At 38.3% G+C, this 19,795-nt stretch overlaps 1 protein-coding gene across 9 annotated transcripts in view; it reads left to right on the top strand.

Moving 5' to 3' along the window:
* LOC110454668 overlaps positions 1 to 19,795 on the top strand; it is a 79,389-nt gene that overhangs the window by 42,773 nt on the left and 16,821 nt on the right. For 6 of the 9 annotated variants that reach the window (XM_021504302.1, XM_021504303.1, XM_021504304.1 and 3 more), the window contains 3 exons: positions 5,730 to 6,351; positions 10,211 to 10,240; positions 17,170 to 17,276. In XM_021504302.1, the coding sequence (XP_021359977.1) occupies positions 6,262 to 6,351; positions 10,211 to 10,240; positions 17,170 to 17,276 (227 nt within the window). In that variant the 5' untranslated portion in view covers positions 5,730 to 6,261. Of the gene's footprint in view, positions 1 to 576; positions 902 to 5,729; positions 6,352 to 10,210; positions 10,241 to 13,377; positions 13,926 to 17,169; positions 17,277 to 19,795 lie in introns of those variants that run through there. The other 3 variants (XM_021504308.1, XM_021504309.1, XM_021504310.1) reach the window with 3 other exon arrangements.

The raw sequence follows: 19,795 nt of genomic DNA, 5'->3' as shown, positions 1-19,795 counted from the left end.
CCTCGGGAAACAGTTCATCTGGAGGGTCCCAACTCCTCGGGAAAATAGTTTTGACTGTTGACTGATAAGGCATGAAACAACTGTATACTGTTACAGCAATGTGCTATAAAGCTTGACTGAGGTCTTAATAGGTCCTAGTCTCTGTAGTTCTGGTAAATGTGATGTAAACCCAGGATTTTAGTGAAATATTATGTACCATAACAGATTATACCAGTACATCTAGTATAAATGTATAAAAATGTATTTAGTTACAACTTGGCACTGGTTTATATGGGACCCGTATAGGACCTGTGTCTCCTGGTAAGACAGTATGTTGATATGAGGTACTACTGTACACACTGGCCCTACACATCCAGCTGTCCAGCACTGACCTGGGTGCAGACAGATTGAGGTGACTCAGCCAAGCAGGGTGATAATACTCATCTGGCCCCATCAGTGGCCCTGTCTCGACCTGCCAATCTCTACAGCTCTGATGTATTGAGGTGGACTAGTGGCTCTCATGTGTGCAGGGCACTTACACACACTGCCAGCCACAAAAAATATAAACATTGGCAGTATACCTGAGTAAGCTGAGGACACTATACACACCTGAAGTACAACAGCTGACAAGATACTGCATCATGTATATATAGCTGGTCAGATTGACCACACTACAATGCAGTAAAACTGACCACATTAAGTAAGACACTTACAGACTTGTGGTCAGTAACACTGGAGAAAGCATACCTTGACACACAACCTGTAAACAGGTAAACATTATTGCACACCGGAGGAATTGCACCCTGACATACCTGTGGCTTACCCGGCCACGTTTAGTGACCAGTCCAGCTGACGACCTTACCTGGCAGTAGATAATAATGACGACCTTCCCCCCACATGGACACGGTAAGGGTTATAACAGGTAAGGGAATCATCATTAAAACACTACAACCTGGTGGTATTTATAATCAGGACAAGTGTCATGTTTTTCTCCTAACTTCCGACATAGACAACATCAAGTAGGGTTACTTGGCTGGTGAGCAGGGCTGGGGAATGTTGGCCTGTAATTTCTTACTACCTATCTTTGTCGGTGTCTTTGTCGAGTTATAAACACCATTCATCAGCATTTATTGCTTCACTTTGATTTTTGTTCTTTTCACCTTTACTTACAAAGGTAAATATTTCACGAGGATAATACAGGTAAATCTGAGGGACATCAGCTATACAGAGACAGATGTAAAACATCACTGATAAACTTGTTGTTAACACTGGATATATTTCCAGGGGTTGAGGATTAATCCATAATTCATTTGAGAATTGCATGATCTATAATAAAAGACATTTTTTAATCGTTATCATACCTGTTTTGTGTTATGTTTGATTGTGATTCCGTGTTGAGTGGAGGTGTATTAATTGACAATGTGACATATCACCCACAAGAGTTGGATTATGTAACCACAAAATAAGTCAAGATTTAAATATAAATGTGTAATGGAGGACTGACAATAGAGCGTTACTCGCTGGTATTCGATAAGAGACCGCAAAAAACTCAGTAGTGGAATAATGCTGGTAGGAGTTTGTATGGGAGCTGATAAGAGATTTGGTTGAGCATGAAGGTAATTATACTTATTGCAGGATATGGCCTTGTTCAGAAATATCTGATAAATAGGATTGGTACTTTAGAACTTGATCTAGCTGAACCAACAGGCCTGAAGCCACAGCCCTTTAGGAACACTTTTTTAACTGTGGTTTTGTTAGGGATGGCCTGACAAACATAGACAGACAAACCACAAGTCTGTACGCGGAAATGTGTCGCTGACCAAACAACCATTCTTCTCCAGTGCTTTATGCCTGGTAATCCTGAGCTCCTGTACCAACACCCTGGTACACAGGAAACGGGCCAGGAACCCTGAGGTGACTCCAGAACTATGTCATCCCTGGTACACAGGAAACGGGCCAGGAACCCTGAGGTGACTCCAGAACTATGTCATCCCTGGTACACAGGAAACGGGCCAGGAACCCTGAGGTGACTCCAGAACTATGTCATCCCTGGTACACAGGAAACGGGCCAGGAACCCTGAGGTGACTCCAGAACTATGTCATCCCTGGTACACAGGAAACGGGCCAGGAACCCTGAGGTGACTCCAGAACTATGTCATCCCTGGTACACAGGAAACGGGCCAGGAACCCTGAGGTGACTCCAGAACTATGTCATCCCTGGTACACAGGAAACGGGCCAGGAACCCTGAGGTGACTCCAGAACTATGTCATCCCTGGTACACAGGAAACGGGCCAGGAACCCTGAGGTGACTCCAGAACTATGTCATCCCTGGTACACAGGAAACGGGCCAGGAACCCTGAGGTGACTCCAGAACTATGTCATCCCTGGTACACAGGAAACGGGCCAGGAACCCTGAGGTGACTCCAGAACTATGTCATCCCTGGTACACAGGAAACGGGCCAGGAACCCTGAGGTGACTCCAGAACTATGTCATCCCTGGTACACAGGAAACGGGCCAGGAACCCTGAGGTGACTCCAGAACTATGTCATCCCTGGTACACAGGAAACGGGCCAGGAACCCTGAGGTGACTCCAGAACTATGTCATACTTCTTCTAGCGTCAAGGGAAAACCACATACGAAAAAAATGGCAGTGAATCTCTAATAAAATTATAAAAAATAATGTAGGTGAAAATGATCTTACAATAATCACCTGTGGAATTTGGTTTTATGTTTTTAAGTTATTACAGTGAAATAAAAATTACCTAAAATACAATAAAGCTATAGTCAGTCTGTTTTTGATATTTGATGAAATATTAAAAAAACCTTCATTACAAAACTTGTTTTGAGATATTATAGTGGTATTGATAGGCAGCTATGGAATGGGATAACTTCATTATGGGATCTATTTTTGAAATTAGATTATTGAATTGTTCTTTGTGCAGTCAAGCGCAACATTTCACTTGATATGAAAGAATTTCTTAAGAAAATGGGACCTTATTGACTTAACCATTTCATTTCTTTATTTTCTAGTGTCTGTCTTAATACACACCTACCCTCAGTCCATTTTTACCATTCTTTATATGACACACACCTACTTTCTGTCATTCTTTGATGGGCCATGAAGAATATATGGAATTCAAATCCCAAACAACTCAATACTTATATATCCACTTGTTCATAACTGCTGAATGGGTAGGACATTACGACATGCAAAACTGGGACGTTAACAGAATCTGTTTTTGCTGTTACGAGAATGCGATACTTGAGTCATGCAAAGTCAAAGTCATGCAAAGTCATGCAAACTGAATTAGTAAAAGACATGTGTCTTGATAAAAAAACACTCGTAGTGTTATAAAACCTGCCAGAATGTTATATTGGCCCAATATGGGGAAATTATAGAGTAATCTGTTATAAGAAATGACATGTGTCTGTGAGGAGATGGGATTAGAATCATATTAATTACAACAGCTTTCTGTGTCCAAGGTATTAGTGTACAGATTGAACTGACAGAAGCCACTGAAGATAATTCTGTAGGATTAGTGTACAGATTGAACTGACAGGAGCCACTAAAGACAATTCTGTAGGATTAGTGTACAGACATGGGCATTATAGGACACCAACTAAAAAACAGGGTACAGTTAATGGTAAAGTAGATACACTGTACAGTAGAGAGGAGAACAAGGCTCTGGTGATTAGAAGGTACAGATTTATGGGAGCTTTCTTCAGGAAGATACATATGCTGATCCTGTCAAGTCTTCAACTCTAAATCAAGGAATCCAGGTTTTACTTTTACTCTGTTTTGTTTAAGGAGGATAACAGCAACTCCAAAATTGTGTTAGAATAAGTGGAATGAGTCCCTGAGTAGTACAACATGAACCATTGCAGTGTTAACTGACCTCTCTATTGGGGTACCTTCGGTATTGTCACCTTGTAACTTTGACCTTTGTGTTAGCTGACCTCTGTACAGAGGTAGTGTCCAGTCTGTAACTTGACCTCAGAGTTAATGACCTGTACACAGGTATTGTCTACTCTGTAACTTGACCTTAGTGTTAATGATCTCTTTATAGAGCTAGTGTCCAGTCTATAACTAAACCTCATTGTTTACTGACCTCTGTATAGAGGTATTGTCCACTCTGTAACTTGACCTCAGTGTTAATGATCTCTGTATAGAGGTAGTGCCCAGTTTATAACTTGACCTCAGAGTTAATGACCTCTGTATAGAGGTATTGTCCACTTTGTAACTTGACCTGTGTTAATGACCACTGTAATGAGGTAATGACCACTGATGATAATGATGAAGTCAATCAGATCATATAGCCTGTAAGGAGCATGGTAGTAGGACAACAGTGGTGTGCACTATCTCAGTAGGTGAACTGGTAAACACTTCTGTATCAATCAAGGGATACTTTCATAGGAAACCAAAGTGAGATATTCGTTACATGGAATATAGAGTTTCACCTGAACACAACAGGACATGTCTGTGAATTCATTGAAATGTTTTAGAATTCAGTTTTGCCTTGAACTTTCCTGTTTGATGTTCTGGTGTATACATATTTCATGCTCAAATTACTTCATCACCCATCAAAAAACTTCTGTTTGGATTCCTGCAGTGTGACAAGCGGGGATGGGGTTTGCACTGAGTGACCCCCCTGAGCAGATGACAGGATGGTTTACAGTGTGTCTATATGTGTTTTAGGGATGGTTTACCTATATTAACATAGAAATCAATAGCCGGTCCTATGGGATAGTGACATGCTGTTACACCTTACAAGTCTCTGGTTACCCAGCTGAGCCTTGTCCCTTTAGGAGAAAACAACATGTGCTAATTATGTAATGGAAGCCTTGAAAACTAATTAAAATGCATGAAATTTTTTCTAATTTTCTCATTAGTAAGACTCCCCCTCCCTACAATATGTACACATGAAACATCATCAGATTATGTAACAGGGAATGATCGTTAACAGGTAGTATGTCACCTCCCTCCCTAAAAAAAGATGATATTTTTTCTGTATCCACCACACCCTATGTTATATCCGGATGTAGGTAGGGTAGCTACACCCCATCTCACATTACACACTTACCCGACATCTGGTGTGTGACATACTACCTGTTAACGATCATTCCCTGTTACATAATCTGATGATGTTTCATGTGTACATATTGTTATAGTTTCCGGTGTGATCTATGGGAGCTGAAATTGATTAATTTTTGAATCTGATATCCTCGTTAGGACAGCTCATTATTAAAACTGAACAAAAGACCCCAATGGAAGGTAATAGTTGGATATTGGTTTGGTGCGCTCATTTTGTATGAGTATAAAGGAGTGGTACAGTGCAGTATGACACATTCCCACCAGTACACTGGTCCTCCCTAGGCTCCATCAATTGTCACACTAAATTTCCTGGCCTTGCTTACGTCACTGATAAAACTGGATTTCAGGATTTTTTGTGAGAAATGATGAAATACTATGAATTAAAGAGATTTTTTTTGTAGATAAGTTTTTCAGTATATATTTTTAAATAGTGAGAGTTTTGGAGAAAATGATGAAATGTGTTTAGGAATGTGATATTTTTTATAGAGAAATGATTAATGAGAGGTTTTACATGTAAGGTGTGGACAAGTCTCTGTACATGTTGTAGAGATTTTCACATTTACGTTGCATACTTAAACACCATTACAAGCTTGTTTAATGAACAAGTGTATGTAGTGTGCCAACCTCATGTTTTTTTCTCATTTCCCTTTTTTCAGGGCATCATCAAGGCTTGGCATGAACATGAAACAGACTTGACGATTTTGCAACATGTCTACAACCTTCTCTGATTCGGAGGATTTTAAACCCGACTGAGTACACGAGAGAGTGTGTATGTGGGGAGGTATGCTGAAGTCTCTGTTGTGGTCAACAGAACTCCAGTGCTAAAATCTTTGGAATAATTGGAAACCGTAACTTGGACATTGTCCCCCAGAGAGTTGATCACACAGTGACCTCTACAATGTGTTTATGAGAATTATCGCCAGGTCGTTAGTTATCACACCCCTACATTGGTTTTGCGTCAGAAGATGTTTTGGTTTCTCTAGCAGATGTGATTTGATGAAATTATTGTTTCCTTGGAAGTGAAGGCATCTGTGAAGATATTGACGTTGAGTTTGACCTCTAGTAAATAGGAACAGAGTGAAAATAGGCTAATAGAAAGGTGGGATGCTGTGTGAGTTGTTCATGAACAGTTGATGTGTTTAGCAGCCAATCCTTGTTGGCCATAAAAAGGTGTCTTTGGAGGAGGATATGAGAGTTAACATGATGGAGGACGGTTGTGATGACCCCAGCGATCTTGGTGATGCAGAGGAGTATCAACCTTCCTCCAGCTACCAGAAGGTAAGGATCTTATTAGTACAGGTGTATCTCTACAGGTGTAGGACTAATTACACAGGTGTACTTCAAAATTACAGGTTTGTCTCATTAATACTGGTGTATCTCTACAGGTGTAGGACTAATTACACAGGTGTATTTCAAAATTACAGGTTTGTCTCATTAATACTGGTGTATCTCTACAGGTGTAGGACTAATTACACAGGATTACTATCAAATTACAGGTTTGTCTTATAAGTACAGGTGTATCTCTACAGGTGTAGGACTAATTACACAGGATTACTATCAAATTACAGGTATATACATCAGTACAGGTATATTTTTACAGGTATAGGTACAATTACACAAGTGTACTTCCAAATTACAGGTACATCTCATTGATACAGGTAAATATCTACAGGTGTAGGAATAATTACACAGATGTACCTCCAAATTACAGGGAAATCTCATTGATACAGGTAAATATCTATAGGTGTAGGAAAAATTACACAGATGTATCTTCAAATTACAGGTACGTCTCATTAGTACAGGTAAAACCAGGCAATTTCATAATAAATGAATGAATGTTTTTGAAATGTGGAGCAAGATCTGAATTGTCCTTATTATCAAGAGGAACAAAACCATTTGGTTGATTAGGACAGTGTCAGTAAACCTGGCTCGAGTAGCACAAGTTTTCGTTAAAGCCAATTGGAATCGTCAAATCCTGGTGAATATTACAGGGTAGACAGGTAAGGAGGATAATGTGGTAGACAGGTAAGGATGACAATGTGTGTAACAATGTGGTAGACAGATAAGGATGACAGTGTGTGTAACAACGTGGTAGACAGGTAAGGATGACAATGTGTGTAACAGTGTGGTAGACAGGTAAGGATGATAATGTATATAACAATGTGGTAGACAGGTAAGGATGACAATGTATATAACAATGTGGTAGACAGATAAGGATGACAATGTATGTAACAATGTGGTAAACAGGTAAGGATGACAATGTATGTAACAATGTGGTATACAGGTAAGGATGACAATGTGGTAGACAGGTAAGGATGACAATGTGGTAGACAGGTAAGGATGACAATGTGTTTAACAATGTGGTAGACAGGTAAGGATGACAATGTGGTAGACAGGTAAGGATGACAATGTATATAACAATGTGGTAGACAGATAAGGATGACAATGTGTGTAACAATGTGGTAGACAGGGAAGGATGACAATGTGGTAGACAGGGAAGGATGACAATGTGGTAGACAGGAAAGGATGACAATGTATGTAACAATGTGGTAGACAGATAAGGATGACAATGTATGTAACAATGTGGTAAACAGGTAAGGATGACAATGTATGTAACAATGTGGTATACAGGTAAGGATGACAATGTATGTAACAATGTGGTATACAGGTAAGGATGACAATGTATGTAACAATGTGGTATACAGGTAAGGATGACAATGTATGTAACAATGTGGTATACAGGTAAGGATGACAATGTATGTAACAATGTGGTATACAGGTAAGGATGACAATGTATGTAACAATGTGGTATACAGGTAAGGATGACAATGTGGTAGACAGGTAAGGATGACAATGTGGTGGACAGGTAAGGATGACAATGTGTGTAACAGTGTGGTAGACATGTAAGGATGACAGTGTGTTACAATGTGGTAGACAGGTAAGGATGACAATGTGGTGTGTAACAATGTGGTAGACAGGTAAGGATGACAATGTATATAACAATGTGGTAGACAGATAAGGATGACAATGTATGTAACAATGTGGTAAACAGGTAAGGATGACAATGTATGTAACAATGTGGTAGACAGGTAAGGATGACAATGTATATAACAATGTGGTAGACAGATAAGGATGACAATGTGTGTAACAATGTGGTAGACAGGGAAGGATGACAATGTGGTAGACAGGAAAGGATGACAATGTATGTAACAATGTGGTAGACAGATAAGGATGACAATGTGTGTAACAATGTGGTAGACAGGTAAGGATGACAAGGTATGTAACAATGTGGTAGACAGGTAAGGATGATGATGATGTGGTAGACAGGAAAGGATGACAATGTGTGTAACAATGTGGTAGACAGGTAAGGATGACAATGTATATAACAATGTGGTAGACAGATAAGGATGACAATGTATGTAACAATGTGGTAGACAGATAAGGATGACAATGTATGTATCAATGTGGTAAACAGGTAAGGATGACAATGTGTGTAACAATGTGGTAGACAGGTAAGGATGACAATGTATCTAACAATGTGGTAGACAGGTAATGATTATGTGTTTAACTTCTCGGCAGAGAAGAATTAGAAAACTTAATTACCGAGCAGCCTGTCTGGAGTAAGTCATTGTAATGTATTTGTATTAGGTACAGCTGAACATATAAATTTGCAGCGTGACTGCGTGTAAATAAGTAGAACAGTTTTATCTGTTCTTCCTTTATGTGCTTTTGAATGACATCAGCAAGTCTATCAATATCTCAACTGATGGTTGATTTTGAGATCTATCCAGTGCATTGTAAAATACATTAGTGTTATAAATGAGATCCACCTGGGTGTGTGTTAGAAGTAGAAAACATCCTGCCAGATAGGTGGAAATTGTACACCTGGCACCTTCCACTCTCAGTCCCTATCAGAACATGTCCTGACAGAAATAAATATCATGAAAAAAAGCCTTTTTAATTTTGTAATTAAAGATATTTTAAAGAGAAATTTATCTATGTTAAATACATTAACAGTTCTTGTATGAAAAACCTAACAATACCAAACTGAAATGGGTTTCATGTTCGTATCATAAACTGGCCATTTTCAGTAAAATTGTTTTTGTCTTTGATAGATTTGTAGGTGTTTTATTCTCCCAGATGGAACAGTACAAATAAAAGCTTAGACATCAAGTTATAACTGATGGCTATCAGGTCTCAGGATTGGTGTAGATAAATACGATTAATTCTGTAATGCAAGACACAAAAAACCCATATATTTTTAAATGGAAAATGAATCAATTCTCAGTAGGTCAATAAAACCTGTGAGTGATGAGTAAGCTATACGCTACACATCTGGAGAAGTAGGTATGTACCGCTTATTTTGCTCTCTGGTGTATACATATTTATTGAATGAATATTTTATATAAATGTGGGAAATGTTTTTCTTAAACTTTCACACCAAATTGCTGTGACCTAGATCTGGATACAGGTATGTGTGAGTTACCTACATTAGACACCTCATAGCCAGATCCATGTATAGAACACAATAAACAGGAAGACAGACATCTGATGTAACAACGCTCACAGGGGTTGGAGTGTGTGGAATCTTGTGGACAAATCAAATGACAACATGTACAGATTAACATCAAAGTTATTGCCATGATTTTGTTGTTGAAAATGTGAAATGTTCCAAAGTTAGTGAAATTTTCTGTAGTTAATGTATGGAACATTGAATGTTTTATGTTCTGTAGTTAATGTATGGAACATTGAATGTTTTATGTTCTGTAGTTAATGTATGGAACATTGAATGTTTTATGTTCTGTAGTTAATGTATGGAACATTGAATGTTTTATGTTCTGTAGTTAATGTATGGAACATTGAATGTTTTGAATGTTCTGTAGTTAATGTTTTGAATGTTCTGTAGTTAATGTATATAGTTTTGACTGAGTTACTTCTCTGTTTTAAACTGTATGGGTATGTACCTATGTTGTGTCGTAGTTAACAATATTGATATCATTTACTGTATTGAATGACTTGCTGTTTGGACCTGGTATGTACCTATGTTGTGCTGTTTGGACCTGGTATGTACCTATGTTGTGTTTCCTGTGTAACTATATGTCCTAACACTAATGTTCCAACCCTTTGTCTTTACAAGCATTACTTTCGACGGTTGGAGTTTGTCCTGGTAAGACTGTATTTGTCTTATCTCTTATTGTTTCGTTGTTTACCTTTCTTTATTCAGAAATTATCAGAACAGCTCTTCTTATATCCAAAATTGGAATCCATTATTGTAATGCAAAGGTAAAAGTGCATGTGCTTGATATCTAAAAATACCAAACTTTCTTTCCAAAGCATTAGAAAGATATAAAGGTACAGATAACCAATTTACCTTGGTTGTAAGCTAAAGATATCACCTTGACATGGCTGTAGGCTACATATATATGGCCTTGACCTTGGGTGTAAGCTATATATATATATATAACCTTGACCATGGCTCTAAGCTATACATATGACCTTGACCTTGGGTGTGGGCTATATCTACGACCTTGGTTCTAAGCTATAGATAAGTAAACAGTTAAGTACAGGTAACCCCAGTAGAGACTATTAGATAAGTATAGATGATGGAGAGACTACCATTAGTAGATTATAAAATGGTATGGGGTGGGTATTGCAGTGTCTATGTTATAGCATTCAATTGAGGTCACACTGTGGATTAAGATGCTGTTGGTCCCACCACAAATCAAAACTGCAGCATGATAACACACATATGGAGATATTAGGCAGTTGGCATAGGGGTTATATTTTAAGTGCCTAATAATCCAGTTCCTGTTAATTTCTCATAAATTGTATTGATTGATATATCATAATGATTGTATGAATTGTCCAACTTTGTACTCTAAGTGTTTTAGAGTTACTCATTTTAGCTAGATAGCGAGCTATATCAAATGTTGTTGTGTGTCACTAGGCCCATAACAACCGATTCCTTAATCTGCCCTTCTTTAAGATGTGTACCCTGCCACACATTTGTCACCGATTCAGAATCTGACACTAAGTGTCTAATGGAAGGATTGGACGACCTAACCATGGATTATGTTGTTTTACACTCCATAAACCTCCATGAATGTCAAGCCAAATTTTAGGAAATTGGCCAATATTCAAAGGATTTTTATGGAAGTATTTCAAAGGAAATCTGATAATTATTTAATTTTATTTGATAATGGTTGACATTCCATCACCTGTGAGTTATAGGGTGTAAGAGGTCGGACATCCTCAGGTGTATCACAACATCACAGCTATAAAGTTAAGTGGCTGGGGATGTACTAGACCTGGAACGATATCAGAAGCAATTAAAGCCTCCCAGATTTTATGAATGGGAATTGGTATTGATCTTTATGAATGGAGTGATTTCTTGACACAGCTATGTATGTATAAGGGTGTTGGAATATCCCTATCTGTATACCTTGTCATTGTGGCTCTGACTTACTAGAACACAGGGCCCAGGGCCCCATCACCTTCACTCCAATGATGCTGTAATTACCCATTAAAATACTATTTCATATAGATCTTTGTTCATAGGTATATGGAATGATATAAAATGTCATCAGTTTTATTACAAGAGCCTACCATTTTTTCTTGCCAAATTGTCTGCTTGCTTTAGATTTTGTTGATACATGTTATATATATATATGTTTTACAAACCTGGGAACAATAGAGGTTTTAATTGGCTATCATTTTATGTTGAATACTTTTTCTGTTTACATGGGTAATTGTTGATTTAGAGTGACAGTTTTGTATCAGTATTATATAAGAGCAATAAAAGCTGTTTTGGATATGAAGAGCTGTTCTGAACCTTTGTTGTCATGCAACATAAAGGAGCCGTGCACTGCTTCCTCGGGTATTGATACAGCATGATTCTGCAGTTTCCTTTGAGATCATGGTCTATATGATTGTGCAAAATTTATATGCTGAATGAGTATGCATGTATTCCTTCGACAGGTATTTATTCTAAAAAATAAATGTAACAAGCTCACAAAAGCTAGACATATGCTAATCATTCATGATTACAAACGTTCAGAGTGAAATCCTGAATCATGCTTTATTAGAAACGGGTTTGTACGGTATTGATGTTTTACATACCAAAGAAATAGTGTTATCTTGTATTGTCTATACTTTGTCACTATCTACCTGTCACAGAAGTTTACAGGTGACTTCACAAATACCCGACACATTCTCACAGGAATGATTTCATTCAAACAACCCCTAGATTTGTATTGGTCACTAACAAAGATGGTGGCCTCATTCAGACAACCTCTGGACTTTTCATGGTCAAACATGTTAATTGCAAAGTCTGAATTTAGTTGCATGCAGTCACCAAAGACAAACTTAGGCAAAGTTACCTATGTGTGTTTGGAAATATACAGGTCTGTGACATTGAAACCTTGGAAATTATACCATCATCATACTCGTAAAACTCTCATTACCAAGGCAGTAACCTATTCAGGTCACTGTGAATTAGTATTAAAAATGGATACCAGACCATAACTAAGAACTTAGTTTGTTAATCACATTATATATTTTGATAAACAAAGTTTAGTGCTGAGAATACAATTGGACAAATTGTGATACTAAATTATATATAGTATGTATTGATATGCTGTACATTCATTTTATTGTGATATATTCCACTTGATAAAAGGTGCTTTTTATGCTTTAATTAGAAACACAGGCAGTTTATAACTGGAAAAATATGTAACCATATGAAGAGCTATCATTTAGATTGTGAGGTGATACCTAATTTAACTAAACTGGACTGGGTCGATTGTCGGCGACCAGGTAGCTTAATTGGTAGAGCATCCATCTAGAGTTCAGAGGGTCCGGTTCAAACCCTGATATGGCTGTTGCATTTCTGTTTCTTCCTGTTACAAAATTGCTGCGCTTGCCAAGGAGCTTGCCTACATGTCATATATTTGTTTAAGCCCTAATTTTGTTCCCAATCACCAACCCCGTTTCATTTCTTCACAGTTTACACTGCATGCTATTTAGTTCAATGTAGAGTTAATTTAAATTATGTTGTCAGAGCATTCATGACAGTTATAGAAAATACTACCAACCTAATTGAGATCCACATTGGATATACTGACACGCATTGTACGAGGCATTGTACTGTATGTTTTCCTGAACTGACGTGGTACATGAATTGATGTATGTGACATCATTGTTATGTAATAATAATCAGAAGAATAAATATTGGCTAATCTTTTTAGGAGACTGAATTAGAAATGATTTCTAAATTAACCTGATGAACATATATGAATTGTAGACAAGTGACAAAGGACGATGACATAATTGTTTACCTTTACCTGTGAGATTGTTGGCAGTGCGTATGGTGTGTACTGGGGTATAGCCGACAGTGTGTGGGATATAGTGATAATAACCTACGATAAGGGGAGTGCCCTACATACTGTACGGTCACACTCCACTGTTGACACTGGCTTTCACTTCTAGGTCTGTAAACTCGACGTTGGTCACTCCGACCATTCTACACACAAACAATACATTGGTCAGTCTGTATGGGACCCACCTGTGTCTCCACAAACTAGACATCGGATATTTAAGTGGATCTTTTATGTTTTGGGAGAACAGTTGACGAAGGAGCGTCACTGTCAGAACACTACTATGTAAATCAGAGGATTACTCGACTGGATGTCGGTGATCGCCGGACATTGGACACACTTACCACTGTCATCAGTGATCGGTGAGGAGGAGGAAAGTTTACTTACTTTGATGGATAAGATATAATGACAAGTGGTGTTTCATTGTTTGTGGATAGTTTTATCAGTTATCGGAGATCACCACATGTTACAGTGTAGGTAAGTTGGACATTTGGACAATATCAATCTGTTATAAAAGACACTATGGTAGAAATCAGGCTTATGTCGGACATTCGTTGACAACTCTATTGGATAGATCCTCGGTAAGTCTCATGTTGGACATTGGTTATATTTTAGCTAACCAGTCAGTATTGGACTGAACCCCCCCCCTGATATTTTAGCTGACCAGTCCATATTGGACAGACCTGTAATGATGTGGATTACTTGTGTCAACAACCCCGGCCGGGAATGTCGTTTCCACTAATTCTAGACAAACATTTGTAGGAGTTGGTTTGTCATGTTTATCTGATGTTAACAAAGTCTTTCTTAGAGTGTATGTGTAGGGAAATACCTCACAAGTTTACCTGGTCAGACAGGTGTATAGGTAGGCAGACCCTACAATAACTTATTGTTCTCATCACAACACTGCCTACCTTTAGCAAGGTTATGCACTTTTCTTCCATATTGGACAGGTAACATTTTTTTCCGCGTTTAGTTTATCCAGGTAAACACATTTAGTCCAGAGATTCAACAGAGATTCTGTACCTTATACATGTTTTCTGTATTAAGTATCAATCAATTATTTCTGGTTATTAAAAACCAATTACAACACCTTGAAGGGAAAAAGTAAATATATGTTTTTCAAATCCAAATTTTGACCTTTTGATGACAATTACTGTTGTATTTAATGTTTTTATCTTAAGTCAATATGGCTATAGGCAAATATTAGGTTGATACTACAAACTGGTAGACTAGAGGACTAGAACTATCTCTCGTACATTGATGTGCAGCTAATAATACTTGATATTCAGTGTACAAATCAATTAGCAAACAATAGCAAGGGCTTATCTCTCCTAAGGCCCTCTATACATCACATATATATACCATCTCTCCTCAGGCCCTCTATACATCACATATATATACCATCTCTCCTAAGGCCTTCTTTACATCACATATATATACCATCTCTCCTAAGGCCCTCTATACATCACATATATATACCATCTCTCCTAAGGGCCTCTATACATCACATATATATACCATCTCTCCTAAGGTCCTCTATACATCACATATATATACCATCTCTCCTAAGGCCCTCTATACAACACATATATACACCATCTCTCCTAAGGCCCTCTATACATCACATATATATACCATCATTCATTGAACTTCACCTGTAATCAATAACTTCAGCTTCACATATTGTACTATAGATGACAATCATTACATGGATTTTCCTCACTTTAGTTATGACATTTTACCTTAAACACATGTAGACTGTTTGATGTCTTGGTTTCAGTCAGAAGCTGGAACCAAACGGCTTAATGAGGTGAAAAGGTTGTTAAAAGCATTCATTCTTGGTTTTGGTCACAGAAAGTTTAGATTTGTTGTTGTGTTACTCATCTTAAAGCATACATGTTGTTTGCATTGTGAAGAAGTGTAAACATATCTAGTATGTATGAGAATCTTTGATTATTGCCTTTACAAACTAAAACATGTATATGGTACATCATTTTCTGACTGATTGGTAACCAATTAAGGGAGGTAAAACACCCTAGATGGACTTATAAAATCAGCATCTAACAATGTTTCAGCTGTACGCCTTTGAAGTTGTTGTGATTGATGTTTTTCTGAAGTTGATCACCTCAGTACAGCATGAAGCCATCGCTGGCATAAGATATGATACATAGAAAGGTATTCTGGCTAGTAGAGTTGAAATATTATTTATGCATTACCTAAAATTGGAGGAGGAAGTCTTTGTGACAGTTGTAGAGAGGTGCTCCCATTGTCGTACCGGTGGCTAATGTGTATTGTGGCTCTATAATCTGAAGGCTGCTGGTATCAATACTGCTACGGGACACCATTGTAATCACCAGGCCAGACCCATTGTGATAAAACACAGGTAGACGCGCAGATAAAATCGGTGAATTCACTCGATTTAAAAGCTTTTATTGTAAGTTTTTTTTCCAGTCAAGTTGATTTCTATGGATTTGGTCTAGTTTTATATAAGTCATGCATTATGCTGTAATTACGGTGATAAATTAACATAAATTGGGGTTTTAGTGAGGAGATTCACTCTGTTTAATCAGGGGTAAGATAACTAGGGGCGGAACTCAAACAGACTTCAAGAAATGTGGTGACCCGCATCAAATATAAAACAGTGTGATCTACCTTTTAGCTGCACATGTCAGTCGAGGATTTTACCTGTCAGCATTTACCTGTGATTTATCTTATTGATCTACTATTTACATCATTAATCTTAATTTTAATACTCTATTGTACCTTGTGAAGACCTTTCTCCATCTGTCCACCAGTCACGCAGCTATTCCAGTGACAGTGTCTTTGTGATAATGATTTAGTTTGGTTTGGTTTAGTTTTGTTTAATGTCCTATTAACAGCTAAGGTCATTTAAGGACGTGCCTCTATGTGTGTAATGTATGCATGCTTGGGTGTGTGTAACTGTATGCAGGAGACAGGGTATGTTGGTGTGCTTGCCTCCGTGTAATAGCGCGGATCTGATGCCGACTTTATAGTGCTATCTCATTGAAATACCATGCCGAAGGCACCGCGCACAGCATTCCGCCCGGTCTCATTATACTGACAATGGGTGAATCAGTTGTTGCCATTCCCTAAATGCTGAACGTTAAGCATGATATAACAACTACCAAGTGTATAGAGTATATGTGTTATAAGGACAGTATATAGAATATATGTGTTATACGGACAGTTACATAGAGTATGTGTGTTATAAGGACAGTATATAGAGTATATGTGTTATATGGACAGTATATAGAGTATATGTGTTGTAAGGACAGTATATAGAGTATATGTGTTATAAGGACAGTATATAGAGTATATGTGTTATATGGACAGTATATAGAGTATATGTGTTGTAAGGACAGTATATAGAGTATATGTGTTATAAGGACAGTATATAGAGTATATGTGTAATATACAATAATTAGGCTGGATTAATATTTTCATGTTTCTACAATTATTGCATGCTATAAATTACCCAGTCCAAATAAGACAAATATGACATGCTTGTCCATGTATACAGGTATACAAGCAGTGATAGTAGCTAACCTCTGCCTGCTGTCAATCATACTGTATGTGTGTGATATGTAAAATATTTTACAGGTAAACGTTATGTTTACAAGCAATGACAGTATACAAACTGCTTTCTTACCAACGTAAATAAACTTAAGATGATTAATAATAATGGTATTTCTAATTTTAGATGCTGAATAACATCGCCAATGACCTTGACCTACTTTTAGATGAGATGTGTGACCTTTACCCCTACCCTGAGACAACCAGCAACGACTCAAGGTTCCAGTCTTTTGTGTAAGTGTTGTGTGTATAGTGTACAGAAATACTATATGGTGTCCTCTGTATCAACTATCCCCTTCTGTATAGGTGTCCTGGTGAAGCGCCTACAACTTTTAATCCAGGAATGTATCCTCTTCAGTGTCAGCAGGCTACACATCTTTTTATTTGTGTAATAAAAAGGAGTGTGTGATATTTCCTGGCATTTAACATTTCAATTTACGTCACAGCAAAAAAATCAAATTAAAAGAAATGTGTTTTTAATACATCCCAGTAAGCCTGTGAACCCCAGCTGAACACCCAATCGTAAAAGTACATCTACCTGTAACCAAAGAAACTAACTTCCGTATTTTTTACTGTTTTTATGAGTTTTGTAGTTCAAATTTCAATTTGTAATGACACCCAAGTGGAGGAGTAGATTGAGTTTGGTGTAGAGAAGCTGCCCTCGTGTACCTATAGGGACATTATTTCAGGTCAATAGTCACTCCTCAATAAAAGTAGATTATTGACGTGTAAGATGACAGGTTTTCTTCCCCCTGTCACGTTCTTCATCGTCTAGACAACCAGTACTGGCTCCCGTCACTGCCTACAACCCTAGTGTCAGTTCCTGTTAGTAATCCTGGTAAGATGACTCCTGTTTGTAGCGCTGACGGTCTCACCTTGATTGACAGAACCAAATTACTGTGGCTACCAGCTCAAACAATATGATATCTGGTTGTGATTTTTTATTAGCTGATTGCATCTCCCCTCCCCATTTCCCACTCCCCCTCCCACAGGTATTTCTTGCAGTTGTTTAGGAAAATCCATTACTTGCATAATTTTCAATCCATATCTGAAATAGGAGATTGGCTTTTGTCTGAAAATTTTGACTGAAAATTAAACTTTGTACTCTGTTTAAACTGTGGAATGTTCAAACTTGTTGATTTTGATAGGGAAACTCAGTACTGTCCAGTACTACAGGAGTTCACATGAGTGAGGGATAAATCAGGATATTGCAGACTTTTATGATTTGGTCAAATGGGACAATGTAATAAGGGGATAAATAGGAGAGCAGGTAACTCAGGACCATAACTAAAATATTATGATATATATATAGTATATAAGAGATGTATGAGGGAGTGGGTAACTCGGAACATTGTGATGTAGGGATGTATGGGAAAGTGGGTAACTCAGGACATTGTGATTTAGGGATGTATGGGAGAGTGGGTAACTCAGGACAATGTGATGTAGGGATGAAGAGAGGGTGGGTAACTCAGGACAATGTGATGTAGGGATGTATGAGAGAGTGGATAACTCAGGACATTGTGATGTAGGGATGTATGAGAGACTGGGTAACTCAGGACAATGTGATGTAGGGATGTATGGGAGGGTGGAAAAGTCCTAACGTTGTGATGTTGGGATTATGGGAGAGTGGGTAACTCAGGACAATGTGATGTAGGGATGTATGAGAGAGTGGGTAACTCAGAACAATGTGATGTAGGGATGTATGAGAGAGTTGGTAACTCAGGACATTGTGATGTAAGGATGTATGAGAGATTGGGTAACTCAGGACAATGTGATGTAGGGATGTATGAGAAAGTTGGTAACTCAGGACAATGGGATGTAGGGATGTATGGGAGAGTGGGTAACTCAGGACATTGCGATGTAGGGATGTATGGGAGGGTGGGTAACTCAGGACATTGTGATTTAGGGATGTATGAGAGAGTGGGTAACTCAGGACATTGTGATGTAAGGATGAAGAGAGAGTTGGTAACTCAGGACATTGTGATGTAGGGATGTATGGGAGGGGGGGTAACTCAGGACATTGTGATGTAGGGATGTATGAGAGAGTGGATAACTCAGGACATTGTGATGTAGGGATGTATGAGAGAGTGGGTAACTCAGAACAATGTGATGTAGGGATGTATGAGAGAGTGGGTAACTCAGAACAATGTGATGTAGGGATGTATGAGAGAGTGGGTAACTCAGAACAATGTGATGTAGGGATGTATGAGAGAGTGGGTAACTCAGGACATTGTGATGTAAGGATGTATGAGAGATTGGGTAACTCAGGACAATGTGATGTAGGGATGTATGGGAGAGTGGGTAACTCAGGACATTGTGATGTAGGGATGTATGAGAGATTGGGTAGCTCAGGACAATGTGATGTAGGGATGTATGGGAGAGAGGGTAACTCAGGACATTGTGATGTAGGGATGTATGAGAGAGTGGGTAACTCAGGGCAATGTGATGTAGGGATGTATGAGAGAGTGGGTGACTCAGGACATTGTGATGTAGGGATGTATGAGAGAGTGGGTATCTCAGGACAATGTGATGTAGGGATGTATGAGAGAGTGGATAACTCAGGACAATCTGATGCAGGGATGAAGAGAGAGTGGGTAACTCAGGACATTGTGATGTAGGGATGTATGAGAGATTGGGTAGCTCAGGACAATGTGATGTAGGGATGTATTGGAGAGTGGGTAACTCAGGACATTGTGATGTAGGGATGTATGGGAGAGTGGGTAACTCAGGACATTGTGATGTAGGGATGTATG

The sequence above is a fragment of the Mizuhopecten yessoensis genome, unplaced genomic scaffold (assembly GCF_002113885.1).
Source record: "Mizuhopecten yessoensis strain PY_sf001 unplaced genomic scaffold, ASM211388v2 scaffold7987, whole genome shotgun sequence".
Classification (NCBI taxonomy): Eukaryota; Metazoa; Mollusca; class Bivalvia; order Pectinida; family Pectinidae; genus Mizuhopecten; species Mizuhopecten yessoensis.
This window is presented reverse-complemented; position numbering and strand designations above follow the sequence as displayed.